The sequence below is a fragment of the Dermacentor andersoni genome, chromosome 5 (assembly GCF_023375885.2).
Source record: "Dermacentor andersoni chromosome 5, qqDerAnde1_hic_scaffold, whole genome shotgun sequence".
NCBI classification, from domain to species: Eukaryota; Metazoa; Arthropoda; class Arachnida; order Ixodida; family Ixodidae; genus Dermacentor; species Dermacentor andersoni.
Genome location: NC_092818.1, coordinates 146,040,202 through 146,056,143, shown reverse-complemented (window position 1 = coordinate 146,056,143; position 15,942 = coordinate 146,040,202). Strand labels below are relative to the sequence as shown.

At 44.1% G+C, this 15,942-nt stretch overlaps 1 protein-coding gene across 5 annotated transcripts in view; it reads right to left on the bottom strand.

The window, feature by feature from the left end:
• Positions 1-15,942, bottom strand: part of LOC126532126 (venom protease-like) — a 48,656-nt gene that overhangs the window by 18,527 nt on the left and 14,187 nt on the right. For 3 of the 5 annotated variants that reach the window (XM_072288423.1, XM_072288422.1, XM_072288426.1), the window contains exons 2-5: positions 14,505-14,568; positions 8,282-8,584; positions 5,646-5,722; positions 5,027-5,145 (exon numbers count right to left, since the gene is read on the bottom strand). In XM_072288423.1, coding sequence (XP_072144524.1) covers positions 5,027-5,145; positions 5,646-5,722; positions 8,282-8,584; positions 14,505-14,568 — 563 coding nt within the window. The remainder of the gene's footprint in view (positions 1-5,026; positions 5,146-5,645; positions 5,723-8,281; positions 8,585-14,504; positions 14,569-15,942) is intronic. The other 2 variants (XM_072288425.1, XM_072288424.1) reach the window with 1 other exon arrangement.

The following is a 15,942-nucleotide window of genomic DNA, read 5'->3' as shown; positions in this document are numbered from 1 at the left end:
CCATATTTACAAGAAATTACCTGAAGATTGGCTGTGACATTTAGAAATATTATTTCATATCTGCGTCGTAATTCATTACTTTGCTAATTTTGCACTTTCTTATGTTAGCGTGCTTTATCACAATTCACAATTGTGTTAGCGTGCTTTATCACAATTTTATCACAATACACCATCGTTAAATTGCGTATAATTGTGTTATTAACGTTTTTGACTGCCTTCTAGCGCCTACAGTCCGACAAGCCTCTTTGACTTGGATTGTCCTGTCATATTCACTATTTGTATTTGATGCAGAGCTAATTATTATTATTAATAATAATAATAGTAATAATAATAATAATAATAATAACATTATTATTATTATTATTATTATTATTATTATTATTATTATTATTATTATTATTATTATTATTATTATTATTATTATTATTATTATTATTCCTTCGGGATTGCCGGGCAGGTACTTCATTCTGATATTGAAACGCAGCTCGAAAGTTTCAGAGACGCACAACTATAGATAGGGAGATGGTACCGCAGATATTGAAATTACTTACCCTGTAGCTCGCAGGATGTAGCTATCGAACAACGTGCGACCGATTTTATTTTTAGACGTGTGGCGGATGGAAAACGTGATTTAACCTCACAAGCTGGTGACATAAATCCGAAAGCCGGACTGAGTGGTGCTTTATCAACGTTATTTTTAGTTCCTAAGCACTATGGACTGAAGACCGTTTTCAGAAGCCAAGATCGTCGGACCGTGGTCGTGCGCGTGGCTGGAACAGAGAGCAACGAAGTCGTTGCTACAGTGGTTGAAGCCTACAGGTCTCTGCAACCGTTTATAGAATTGGTGTGCTTCTTGAAGCATGCACGCGGCCAGTGCTCTCTCTCTTCTTTCTCTCTCTCTTGGTCCCTATATTCCCTTCGCCCAGTGAAAGGTAGCAAGCCGAACGTGCATCTGGTTAAACTACCTGCCTTTCCTTATTTCTCGCTCTCTCTGTATGGAGCAATCTAAAATTATTTCATAGCTAATAGCCTCTCCTATTGAAAAAAAGAAACACGTATGCCCCATACGACCGGAATCAATAATCCTGCATGATTTAATGGGATACAGCATAAAAATTTGTATTGTTCACAGATAAGCCCATATGAACAGCCCATACGATTATTGTATGGTGCTTATCAGTCTTTCGGTGGACTACAGGAAGGTAATCTGTGCAGTGGTGACTCTGCATAAACTTGAAAGACAGCGTTAAAGGGACACTAAAGCGAAATAATAAATCAGTTGAGACTAAGAAAGCATTGTTTGAGAACCCTGCAGAGAGTCATTTCAAAAGAATAGTTTGATTATTAGATGAGAAAATGAAGGTCGAAGTATTAGTATTTGAATTTCATGCCGAAACCCCGACGCCAGTACGTCAGTGTGACGTCAGGGATTCCAAAGTATGTTTTCGCATTTAGACCGCATTGGCTGAGTAAAGGTTCTCGAAACGTGCCATGTTGAATAGTTGATTTCCGTTAGAACACAATGTAGGCAATCTGTACCGCTTTATAATTAATTAGGCCCTAGAAGATGCCATCAAAATCGATAACGTCACAGCGACCAGGTGCTGGAACTTCAAGGAGGCGTTGCCACCCGTCTTTCGTTCTTGCGCTTTTTATGGTTTAACAAGCGTCTTATCGTGGTTAGAGTGGTGTTTTTGGTGGTGGTCATAGAAAGGTAATTTACTGATGCAGAAGAAATCATTTTTCCCTTTAGTGTCCCTTTAAAGCCGAAGAAATGATGAAATTACCAGAAGTAAGTGTTTGTACGAATTTGCTGCTATCGAGAAATGAACTGAGCTGTTTTCAAGCTGGAAACGTCAACATTATTTTTCTGTTGCTTTCGGATATGTTCCTTTCTGGGCCGATAGGGACGGTTGCGGTTTATGTGCCTTGAAGAGGGTTATACATGCAGAAATACGGTGTGAGGAGAGATGAAAAGACTGACAGATCAGTCCCTTTGCGGCATACATTCAGTGGAGTCGGGAACATTGAATATTTCTAGTCATATGCTAAGCACTTCCTGGCGAATCCTTCTCTTCAAAAGTGACGGATAATCTGAAACGAAAATGCCCTTTTTCATGCGCTATATTTCGCGTACATACGGAAATGAGATCGTACCATTTTCGCTTTGTATATCATACATTTTTATGAATTCACGTACGTCACAGACGCGACTGCGTGCTTGCATTGTTATCGAAAATATTCAGACAATCTTGCTTTGAACCTGTCATATTTCTCGCGTATATCACAAAAGCTATCCTGTATGTACACGCATTATGGCTGAAAGACAGAACCCACAAAATCTCAGACTTGTTAGGGTTATCTTAGTTATTTATGATGTTCTCCTTTACAAATTCTCGTTAATTTTGATCTACACCACTTGCCATCATAAGATGTTAAACGAAGTTCAGCCTTCGGAGAAACTGCTACTGCTACCAGAACGCATAGAAAATTACATACGAGCAGAACCTTAAGCAACCGCTGAACGAGGTATAATCTGATTGTGTTAGCCACATTGCTGAAGCAAAACGCTCAAAATGGGTGACTGCCAAATAGAGGCATTTGCTGTGCGATATAACAAAATTAGTAAAAAGCAGTTTGATGTGACTGACATCCCTTTTGGAATATCATGTTTGCAACTTGTTAGTTCTGTAACAAATGTTTCACGAATTAATCGCATAAACGGACGACTACAGCTATATGTAAGTTGTGTAAGCTTTATGCGATTTACCAGCGTACCGAATGGAGTCTACAAAACAGTTATATCGTTTGGTTTATATATGCCTGGTTCTAAACGCGACGCTCCAAAACCTTACTCACTTTTACAGGGAAGCGTTTGTTCTTAGCATATGTAATGAAGTAATGCATTGTCTAAGTTGTGGTATGGGTCCACATTTATTCCATTGTAATTAGCCCAGCTTTCTACCATAGTGCCTTCATCAGCAAGTAAGTTTTACATTTTGCAATAAACAGAACCTTATTTTGTTTCCTCAGCTGCTTTGCAAACGCTATTTCCTAGTACCCACGCAGAAGTTCCGAAGTAAATGGTCATAAGAATACTTTTATGCAAGTTGCAACCTTCTTCAAGGATTATGCTTGGGCCCTGTACTGCGTGCCCCAATAGAGACTCGTTGTTTTTTGAATGTATCGAATACCCTGTAACGTTATTTACTTATTACACAGAAGCGTATAACTATGGATGGAAGAGGGCATTGAAAAATAAATAAGGAAGACACTTTACAACAGATATTGACTTAGATAGCGAGAACCCTAATATTCTAAACATTAATGCTCTTGCTGATTGCTTTACGACAAGCGGCTGACATCATACAGAGCCGTGGAAAAGGTAATAACAGCTACTATTGAAAAAGATGCTGCTTTGCAGGAATCGTATTTAGGCCTATATTTTATTCCTTTATTTACAGGGATGCGTTCTTCTGCTTTCCTCCAAGAAAAAAAAAACGAAGAAAAAGAGACATTCAAGAAAACCTATCGTCACAAAGGTGGGTAGCCATTTGCATAGATAATAGCTTGAACTTAGCATAACATGATCCTTCGGGTGGCCTTTGCGATTCAATACGGCAAATAGCACAAAAAATGAGACAAAGAATCAAGAAAACAAACAATACGGGCGCTGTCTGCCTTAGTATGTGATAACAACAAGCCTCTATAACAGCCCTTTTGCAGTTCTTTGCGATTTGTTTTGCCCCCTTTGAAATTATCAGTTCTAGCGTACTTCAATCGGCGGGCAGCTGAAGAAACCGACGTGATGGTGCATTCTCTCGGCGGAAGCGCGGAAGAAGTCATAGTGGCTTTGGGAACGAGATGTTACGAGATCACTGAGACGGGACTAAATTCTCGAGGGTGTGTAAAAAATTCGATCGGAAACGTTACCATGGCAATGAAGCAGCGTTCGGAACGGGACCTGCTAATCGCAAGCGTGTTTCTGCGGAATACATGGAATCACTACTCGCCGATAATAAATAAATAAATAAATAAATAAATAAATAAATAAATAAATAAATAAATAAATAAATAAATAAATAAATAAATAAATAAATAAATAAATAAATAAATAAAAACTGCGTGACAACTTTTTCTACCCTGCAAATGCGGTGGCGGAGATACGAACACTTTTGATGTCAGGCGAAGCGCACGTCAGCTCCGCTGCCCCACATTCCGGCGCAATCACGTCCATGACACACTTCCAACCGCTCGACCGCTTCGCAATTCACAATTCCCGCGATACTTCGGAGGGCTCCGTGTCGTTGGAGGGACGCAACCGGGCGGTGACGGTTTCTGCTTTGCTTCTGAGTATTACTTATAGATGACGTAGCCACAATGGAAGTCGACACCATGCAGAACAAGCGGCCCATATGCTCACTAAGCAGAGAGAGGTACAAACACATGCTTGAAACAAAAAGAAAAAGGGCGATCGGATATCATCCCTTCACAGGTTATGGCGCCCGTAACCTCACATTCACACTTGCATCGAGGCCATTTTAGCTTTACTTTGCAAGTGTGTGAATATACTTTCCATCGAGAATACCGATCTTTCTCTTCGCCGAAGACTTCCAGTACTCGCACGTTTTTCTCAATGAAAAGCAACATTTTTGCCATATAATAAACCGTGCTATCTTCACGCTGAAATACTGTTGGCAAATCAGGACTTAATCATGGTCTGCAATCTATGGGTCCTTGTGGATGCAACTGTCAGCTCCACGCTGCTTGACGGAAGATCTTCGCCATCGAAATACAACCTTGTTGCGTCCCTTTCATTTTTATTCCGTACTGCCCATTTTACGCTTTAGCCTTTTTGTAATGAATAATGCGTCTCAGATTAGAATAATTGCTTTCAGTTAGGCGTGTTGCACGTCCAGAAATATAATTTCCGGCGCCCTTTGACCTCCAAAGCCCGTAAACCATTAACATACCATTAAACGCAAAAAGTAATAATTATAAGGAAACCGCAAACAAGCGCACTTACTGCCTCGCACGCGCGCCAACGCTGACGCAGTGGGCTGCGGTGAGCACGTGACGGTCTGTGACTAGCGCGCCTCCGCAGCCGACCTTTGCTTGGGCTTCGGTCTTCAGGTAGATGGCCGCCTGCAAAAGCAGCACCGCCAGAGCTGTACATCGCGTACGCACAGCGCACGGGGGTATATGCCATTGCTGTCCCCGTTGCGTCCTACGAAAATTATCGTGCGCGCCTATGATAATGCTTTTGTTACACAGTGGGCAATACCTCTATTAACGCGAGTGCAAGGAAGATGCTTCTTCTAGTTAGTATTTCTTCTTTTTTTTATGTGGACTTCGTATACAACTATGTCTCTGGAATGTGTGTGCATGTTATATGGGGAAACAGGTAGGTTCCGTTTCACAAGTTGCGGCTCTGATGCAGCGTACCTTCCCGTTCCTGCACAGTCATTATAAACAACAAAAGCGTCTTACGAGCGAAACGCGTACATTTATATTAAATATCAATCAATCAATCAATCAATCAATCAATCAATCAATCAATCAATCAATCAATCAATCAATCAATCAATCAATCAATCAATCAATCAATCAATCAGCTAGGTAGGTCAACTTTGTTGCTCCCGTACCATCCATGGCCATGCACCGACGTCAGCCACCCGTCCTCCTACGACGCGGGAGTCGCTCACACTGGAGAGCCCGCATCCTGCAGGTGAAACGCCACAGACAAACACGCCGACGTCACAATCACCACACTGGATCTACTTAACACAGACGAGGGACTATAACGACGCCCTCTGCAAAATTTGTAAGCAAAAAGGTACGCTAGACCATATAACATGGGAGTGTGCTGGCTCCCCAGGGGCCAAGGAAAACATTGACGGTAGAGAAGCCTGGGAGGCCTTGCTCCAAAGCGAGGCTGAAGACGACCAGCGTCGAGCAATCCGCCTGGCCGTTGAGGCCGTGAAGACTCGCCGTCCTCAACGCGCGGGGACTGCTTCGTCCTCCCCCCCTACCTACGTGTAGCTTAAGAGGCGGGCACCCCAGCTCGGTGGAACAATCAATCCAGTTTTCAATCAATCAATCCGTTACTTGGTGCACTTATTGCGCAACAAGACGCAGGTCTGACCATGGCTCTCGGTCTTCGAACCGAGGCAGCTAAAGCAAAAGGGAGTTTACAGACCTCGTATGGAACGGCACACTTAATTGTGCACTTGTAAGGACGTTACACCAGTAAATGTGGGCAACTCGTTCGGTGGCCCAAAAGCTAATGATGATGATGATGATGATGATGATGATGATGATGATGATGCAGCCTCGGTTAATGGCACAAACCCACTATGGGGCATAGGCCACGAATCGGGTGGTAATATGACTGAAAAAATGAAATAAAGGTGTTCTGCCGGCCGTGCCGTGGTCACGCGCCCGCCGCGTACCGCGCGCCTTTATTGCCGTAGTCTTCCAATGCATGCGCACCACTTGCGCCTACTGACGCTACGCGCCTAAAGTTCGTGTGCGGATATTTGGTTGAGCTACTAGCAGCTTCACCCAACCGCTCCTTCACTAAAGCGTTGTACATATACTATAGGACATCAACCAAGAGGCAAACATTCAGCAAAACAAACATGTTCTATTATTGTCTCGTACGCAATACAGGCATTGTCTAAGAAAAAATATATGCGAGTACTCCCAACTATACCCTCTTTCATTTATGCGTGTACCACCAGGGGCATCTGCACCATGCATCCACCAAATTACTTCGTATACTCAAGGGTATAGAATACATTCCCAGTGATATAGGATATATCGAAGAAGCCGAGAATAAGAGCGTCTTCTCTCAGAATCCATTTGTTGTTCGAAGGCAATCTCGAAAGAAATATGAACTATATCCATTTACTGCACTCGAGACATGTGCTTATACAAATATTCTATTACGAATATGTGTTTTTCCCGAAAAACATCTTATACGCGTAGTCTACTTAGGGCTATGTGTCTGTAGGTTGTGTGTAGGTCGCACTTTACGAATTTTACTGACACATATAACTTTGAGAAATTCAATTACTTAATAAACGCACTTGCACCAGGCGGAGGGGCCTGCAAGAATGAAGATGAATGAGAATGGACTTAGAATGCCAGCTGGAAAAAAGCTTATCTTTCAATTTCCGCGTAACAGAACTATGTTTTTTAGTATATTCGTTTTACAATCAGAAGCTATCATGTCTGCACCTTGCGTGTAACTCGTACTTTACGCATTTTGTGACGCAGTTTACTGTAGACATTGTTTAGTTCAATAAGGCACTTGCGTTTGGCGGACGGCCTAGAAGAATGAGGATGTGTGCTGCACTTCCGCACACGTGCGCGCGTGCGTGACATACGTCGTCTGTGGTGGTGGTGGTGGTGGTGGTGGTGGTAGGTGTGTAACGTCGTCTAACGTCAGCACCAGCTTCGCTGTACATCCACTTTCACAGGGTGGAATGGAGACGGATTTTATCTCGACAACTCTTTTCAATTTCCGCACTTCTAAATGCAAGCTGCAGGTGTAAAAATTTATGCCTGCTCGCGCTTCCGTCTATAGAACTGCATCACGGAAAACTGATATTTATAAAGACCTCTCACGTGGTTGCAGCGTTCGGTCAAGCGTCTCGTCCCCTTTAGCGACGCCCGTCTCACAGACCTCTTTCAGGAAACAAACGAAGGAAATAAAAGTAATGCTGGTGGTATCGTCGTATACTGTATATGGTAAATAACTTGCACGTATTTGTAAATGCGTTGCATTTACGAACTCATATGCTTTCTTTATTGGAATGGCCAACAGCCCTACGTGCGACATGTGCAACAGCGATGAGACGCTCGCGCATACTATCTGTGTCTGCCCGCGATACAGTGCCCGTAGAGAAGTGATGTGCGGAGTATTGGACCTTTCGGGGAATCGTCCACTATCAGAACTAAAAGCTTTAGGTCAGTGCTCCCAAAGAACATCCGCACTGAAGGCCTTACTCGCGTTACTAAGGTGCCTGCGGCCTACGGGGCTTCACTATAGACTTTAAGAACGCCGCTCCCTACCGCTCTATAGTGTACGCGCTTTGTTCGTGCTCGCCTCTCTTTCTTTTTATCTCCCCCTTTCGCTCTCTTTCTCTTTTTATCCTCCTTAACCCTTCCCCCCCGTGCAGGGTAGCCAACCGGAACTACCTCTGGTTAACCTCCCTGCCTTTCTATGCATCCCTCTCTCTCTCTCTCTTGCACGTATTTGTAACATGATATTCACCAGATGGCAGCGCGTTGGGGTAGCCTTCGGGGAGGGGCTCGGGTGGTGGGGCAGGGGCGATGGCCGCACCGTCCGAACCAGCGCCGCGGGAGGCGACGCCGGTCGAGTTGCCGCCCTCTCCTCCTGACGCTGGTTCGGGGACGCAGCACAGCTTGGCCAGCGGTCCTCGATAGCCGCACACGTACTGCCGCTGCTCGCTGGACGAAAGTAGCGCCAGTTGCCTGCACTGCGACGCCAATATGCAGAAGCCGTCCTTGCCGTCCGGGCTGCGGCAGTCTGGCTCCCTCGGTGCTGCTGCTCCTGCTGTTTGCGCACAGGGAAACGCACTTACACAAAATCACGCACTTCAATCATCGCAAATCACGCACTTGCACAAAGGCGGCCACTGCACGCTACTACTGAGATGAATGTTAAGTGATGCGAGGAGAAGACATACAGCGAATGCGGAGGCAGCGAAGGTTGGCTAACGTGCAATCAAACGTTGGAGCTGGAGCTCGGCGAGCGGTAATTACGGTTGCGGTGTTTCCATCCCTATACTCGACGCTAGTGACGACATTCAAGGATTGCTCATGATGTTGGGGAACATGATCGCTTTTTTTAACTGTGTACAGAACGACATTTATTTTATAATTTAGCTAATTCGCACGTCACTGACCTGAAGGTGGACACAGTGCTTTTGAAAGTATAATAAAAGATCTCCCATTAACCTGTTTTTGTGCATTGTTATACTATAAATAAATACGCAACTAACGCTCAAAAAGCAGTTACAATACTTCAATAGAATCCTTCCAGTTCTTTCACTAATCATTTAACTAACTAACTAACTAACTAACTAACTAACTAACTAACTAACTAACTAACTAACTAACTAACTAACTAACTAACTAACTAACTAACTAACTAACTAACTAACTAACTAACTAGTCTGACTTCGGGATATCCTTCTGTATATTAATATCTTGCAATCTTTGTAATCATCTCAATAAAAACCGATTCTGATTCTGACTAAAAAGAATGTTCAGCGGAGATTTCGCGGTAAATGCGAGAGATATGCGTGAGCACTACGTCGCATCTCTTTGAAGTTCGGGGTCCGTGATTTAAACCACGTTCGCCACATTGCAAAGTGTTGTTCAGGAGCTCACTCGACACACGTTCTGCCTCTTCGAGGAGCGAATTGCAACTTACGCTGGTCTGGAGCAGACCGTAGTCAATAGATATATATACACACATACACACTCTTCTAAGCTCTGCCACACACTCTCTACCTCTACCATGTGACAGGCTTCCCACATTTCACACACATACACTTTTTTCCACTTTGACACTCCTAATGCTCACACATTAAACATCGTAGCGATATCTGCGATGTGTGACATTGTCAAAGAGGAGACGGAAACGCGTATGCTTGTGAACATAGTTTTGAAAAGATGATCAGCGCACAGTGCAGCTTCAGTGCTGCGTTGCTGGACATAATTTTTCAAAAGACATGGCAGTTAGAGCTTCGGCTTTAGATTAAGTCTCGGTTTAACTGCTATCCGGAATTGGCAAATCACGTACTTCAAGCATGATGTGGGAACTTGGAATTTGCGCCTAACCCTCTAGACGTATGCTCGTTCATGAAGAACCGCTGTGTTGCAGAAAAGAAGCGTTTACTTACATCCCATCAGAGTCCCAACTTAACCTTGTGTTCCTACACTTCAGCGCGAAAGCGTTGTATTTGACTGTGTCTCTACGAACTCATACTAAAATCTGTAACGGCACTTAGATCATCGTCAGCACATGTTTGAACTAGAAACGAACTTTAATGTGAAATGCTGCGCTAAAGTACATTTGTGGCCCCAAAGCAAAAATTTTTAAATCTTTTGGCACTTGCATCCCTTCCTTTTTTATCCTGTTCCGAATTCTTCGTGGTCGTACAGTCAAGCTTTGTGTTTGAAGGTATGCTGATGTCAAATTTGCTGCCCGCTGAAATCGCACGCGAACCTGAAGGCGAGTGGCCGCAGCAGTCCAAAGGCAAATGTCATCTGCATATATCGAGAGATACATTGTTTTAGGTAAAACTTCAGCTAGTCCAATACGTGTCACATTGAACAACGTGGGACTCAATACTCGTCCCTGAGGCACGCCGCAGTATGTGCAATATTCAGCTGTGGAGTAATGTGCACCCGTACCATGTACATCTTCACAAAAAACTTGAAGACCAATATTTTGAAAACAGACTTGATTTTGCCAATTTGATTTTCACGGAATGTGAACAAGAACCGGACTTCCTCGCGTGCTTTGGACGGATGAGGCTAACTTCTCCAGAAACTCAAAAGTTAATCTTCACAACGCGCAATACTGGGTGATAAGAATCCCCACTGGCTGTCACAAGAATGACACCAATACCAGTGGTCGTTTAATGTGTGGAGCGTTATTTTTGATGGCAACATCATCGGATGCACCTTTTTTTGACAACACACTAACGACGCAACGCTACGCCAACGACATCCTGAAGGGTCCCTTGAACAACGTCTGTTGCAACGTTCCAATTGCGCATCTTCGTAACATGTGGTTTCAACACGATGGTACTCCTGCGCATACTAGTAGTCAGTCTCGAGCGTGGCTCGACAAGCTTTTTCCTGGACAGTGCATTGGCCGGCACGGACCTGTACCCTGGCCTGCAAGGTCGCCGGACTTGACATCGCTGTATTTCTTCTTGTGGGGCTACGTGAAAGATCGCGTGTATAGCAGCGGAACCACCACACCGGAGGCCCTAAATGCAAAAATGAGCAGAGTCTGCAACGAGATTCCAACGTCGTTGGTCAAAGCTGCAACAGCACAAGTGTTGGAAAGAAGCAAGTACTGTATCACTTCAGACGGGTGACCTGTTTGAGCACGTGCTATAGGTGGCAGTGGAAAATAAGCGCTCAAAGCTGGTGAAGAACTTGACTGTTTAACGCACCTTCATGATGTCACCCTATCCTTACATAAAAAAAAGCTTGCAACAAAGATATAAATAGGTAAGAAACTGCTTTGTTGTGCCTCTTTTCCGGAGTTGAAGAGACAGAAAGGGTGAATGGGGGCTAAAAGTTGCACCTTTCGATGTTTCTTTGTGGGCGGCTTAGATGCCTACGTGCATTTAGTTTATTTTTTATGCAATAAACTCCTGATTAGATCTTTCCTGTTCTTCCGAGAGCTGCATTATTTATTTTTTTCGCGCTCTTTTGCGCACTGTGTTTTTTTAGCATTGGTTGAATTTCTTTTGCAGTTTTGTTTCATAATACGCGAAGGTTCGCGAAGATATCCCGAGTGCCTCATGATCGAGCACAACATTATTGCGTCCAGAGATGCTGACGCTTATCGCACTACGCTAGGTAGGTCGCGAAACCTCTCGAGCCATCCTACATGAGGAAGCCTTGTGCGATGCGGCGATAAACGAATGCAGCCGTATATCTTTCAAAGGTTGTTTGGAGGCGTTTGAGCAGAGGCGCGCGAGCTCGCATCTATTTATTGTTTCGCGTATTTCGCAGGCTTTTGGTTTTTTGTTTTTAGAATAAACAAGAGGCAAAACTGAGCACGAAATAAGTGCCTGATTCGGAGGTTTATTAAGGTGCCGTACAACTTTGTAATTGACATATTTGCGATTCAAGCAATAATATAAAAATTCACTAATTAAAAGCAAAAAAATAATTCATCCTTCGTGATAAAAAAAAATACTGGCTGTAAGTAAACACAACTGCCGCTGCTATGCAGTCGGTACGATTTCTCTGGAGATCATGGGCTTTTAAAAAGTCGTGGTTCACATTAACTGGGGCACCCGGTATACGTACATACATGGATCGAACGATTCATTTCCTTAATATAACTGCACTTGAAGGACGCAAAACAGAAAAGGGAAGGTGAGGGCACACTTTTATGAAGTCAGATTTAATGAAATATTCCGAAGTTCCCAACTAAACTACGTCGATTTGCCACTAGCGTTAGTGATTCCTGAATAGTAATGCAAGTTCTTCTATACCATCAGACGCGGATGAGCTTCCGCAAGTGTCACATTAACATCAGCACCGAAGCTATCCCAGGCATTGCTGCGATATCTGCGCGTGCACACTTTCAAACTTCCGCAAGCCGTCAGGCGGTAATTTTTGATTGGCAGCTTTATTGAATGCACTTGTCAAAGAGCGCCATCGTCAGATAGACGTTCAAAGCGAATGCGCTTTGAGCACGTTTTCTTGATGTGAAGGTTGCCATGTTTGAGTTTCCTGTTTCATTTTCTTTTCTCGATATAAGCACATACTTTGTTTCCCTAACAATATGTAGTACTGTCGGACTGTCGGACTTCCTAGAGCTTTGGCGCGTTAGAATGGCTCCAAATGGCTGATGCTTTAAACCTAGAGTCGTTGAGATTTCCAACCTCAATGCCAGCGGGCATACGCTAAAAATTTTAAATACTGAATTTTTATGAATTCGTTCACATTTGGTCGCCATGCGCGTCTAACTCTCTCAACAATGCACATTGATAAAATGTGTAGACGTAGGTCAAGCGTATTCTTGACGGCAAAGCAGTGCCTGTAGAGTTTGTATTTTATCGTTTGGTGGTGGTAGTGGTAATGGTGGTGAGTTGTAGCACGAGGCAGCTTTAGCCTGGCGATCATAGTCGGTAATTTCTCCGCCCGAGCGTCTCTTATAGGATCATTGTGGTTTTCCACCACATGCCCATCTGACCAGTCACTCTAATTAAGAATGCGATAAGGAGACTTGAAGTTTCATTGCGGGCTATAACTGGTCATTCGGGGAAGGCAAGATGTTGCAGGCACGTACGTATACGGAAGGTCCTTTTGCTGCAGATGTTTCAGGAGAGCATTCCTTTCATCTTGGAAGTTCGGGCACGACCGCGCGAAGTGCTCAATGTCGCCTGTCTCGTCGCATGTCGTACAGTTCGGAGAATTGGTACGCCCTCTCTTAAATACCCATGCTGGTGTGCTAACAGATCCTGTCCTTATTCGATACAGAAGTGAGACTTCCTCTCGACGAAATCTCTTGGTTACGCATGGCATATGTGGTTGAACCCAAAGATAACCAAAGTGATTTCGAATGCCAGATTTCTTGATTACTATTGGGGTCCTTGACTTTGGGAAGATGATGGAGCGCTGCGTATTAAAGACAATCAGCTTTTTCGTTGCCAGCAATGTGAATGTGGAAGGGAATCCATTGAAACTTTACAGTTGGCCTTTACGGCCTTTGTTGCCGAGATATTTCACAAGGGCTAGTGATTTGCGTAGGAACTTGATGGACGGTAGACCACGGTAGAGTTGTTGCAACGCCGCTTTTGAACCCACAAGGGCTTAAATCGGAGAGTATCCGTATTATGTACAGCAACAGTCAGATATATTTTATTGCATTTTACTAGAACGAATAGACTTGAAATCTTGTCTCAAAGAAGTTCCTAGTTTTACATATTGCTTTATCGACCACTTGAAGTCTTCATCTTACTACGAACTTTTTTAGATAGTCAGTAACCTTCATAGCCATATTGTTTGTGCCTTTGTTTCAGAATGTCGATGTTCAACCAACTTGGCCAAATTATCACTCTTGTGAACTTTTCGTCTTGTCTGGTTTTCAGATCTGTGCGCACATACGTCCACCCAGATTTCTTGGAAATCGGAAACAGTAAAAACATCATAAATAAGAAAATCGAGTCAGAAAAAAGATAACTAACTAAATAAATGTATCGTTTACGGCATAAGAATTGGAGCGCGGGGGGGGGGGGGGGGGGGGAGCAGCCTATAAACGAAGGACACATAATTCTGCTTAAGTTTGGGGTCTACGAACTATCTTTTTTTGGCTAATGCTTAGGCATTTGGCTCTTGTCGTGGGCTACACGCCCAGGCAGCAAAGTGTTTGATAAGGTTGAAGACTGAGCGTGTTAGTATTTGCATACTATAAGTTGGATTGCGCAACATTTTGACGGGACACACAAAAGAGGAACACACACGCGTTCCGCAAAGTATTTGAACTTTCAGTCTCGCGCAATCCGAACACTCTTGCTCGGAGGGGTATACACGTCGGCTGGCCATTCAGCAATGAATAAACAGTTTGATGGTTCGACACTGAGCGTGCCCACGCTGTGCTGCCTGGGGTGTCAATAGGCGGCCGTAGTTCGTAAAGTTGGGGCTACAGACCATCGACGCTCTCCTGGCCCATCGCGGCACGCGACCATTCGAGTTCACCACTGTGTGCTCACCGGTGGAGGAGTTCGTAGCCCGCCCGGTCGCCAGAAGCGCCGCCACCGTCACCAGCCACAGCATCTGCGAGAAAGCGCCCCCACGCTCAGTCAGCCAGGTTTGCGCATGCGCTTTTCGTTAGTAAGCCTGCGGCCATTCAGCTTGTACGAACGCGCTCACAATGCGCGCCGCGCGACAGCATTAAATGAGCACTGACATTACGCTGTCAGCTTTTCAATTTTTTTTTCTTGCATTGAATGTCTGTCTTGGATTTCGAAAACTTAGACAAAATGCCGGCATGCCTCAGGGAGGCCTAAATATCTTTTTTTTTTTTTGCGTGCAAGTTCCGGTTTCCTTTCCCGGGAGATGTATCTGTTGTGACGTCATGTCGGGGGAAGGCGGTCAGGTGGGAGCAGGACATCGCGACGTTCTGGAACTCGCTCCGACTCGCTGGGTAGTCTGTTATGATGCCCCATCGGGCCGCTCAATGGGCCCGATGGGGCGCATTAACCACCTAGCGAGCCTGAGCTAGGACCAGAACGTCGGGATGTCCTGCTCCCACGTGACCAACTTCTGCGCCATGATGCCCTGACATATACAGCTTTTGGAAAACGAAACCGAATCTGGTTCGCGGGAAAGCTAGTGTAGTAAGTTATATAGGGCGCTTTGAGGCTCGACAGTATTTTATAGGGTTTCTAGGTCGAGAAATACAAGGTCGAAATGTCCGGTCGACACTCCTTATGAGCATTAACAAAAGCTCTACGGTTAGCGCAAGATATTGATGAAGTGATGCCATTACATTTACTTGATACAGTACGAATTACAATTCCTAAGTCATGAAATGCTTCTTCAGAGCTACTCAGTGCAATATTACAGTGTATAGGTAGTCATGCAAGAGGTATTGTTTTGCTTTCTCTGTATTTTGTCCATTGCTCGAAGCTTTTCGTAGCAATAGGTGCATTGAGTCACCACATGGCGCTGCATTCATTCGTATGAAGTCTGGATTTAGTAAGTGGCACCTGGAACAAAACGATGCAAAGCTTTATGTAGCGGATACAGATAGCAGAGGGAACTTGACGGACTTGTTTTTTGTAAAAAGAAAAAGAAAAGCCGCCGGAAACAGTAGGATACATCACAATCGTATAGCGGAGAGGGTGTTAGGGTTGTAACTGTATATATAGAGCTGGGAAGTTGCCCCATTACTCTTCTGTTCATTTCTTTAACAATTTAATTACGAATAATTTATCTACTGATATAGAGCTACGTATTATTCAGTTAATCGATTAAGTTAGTGAAAGTTTTCTGCAATACAGACAGCAAACTCAAATGGACCGACAGTGGGCTGAAAAGGGAAGCCTAAGCAATGAGCCTTTTGCATGGAGATAACATTTCGAGGAGGGCTCTTTGTCTTTGTCAACGAAAAGACTTTTCGGTTAGACGTCTTTACATTTTCTTCTG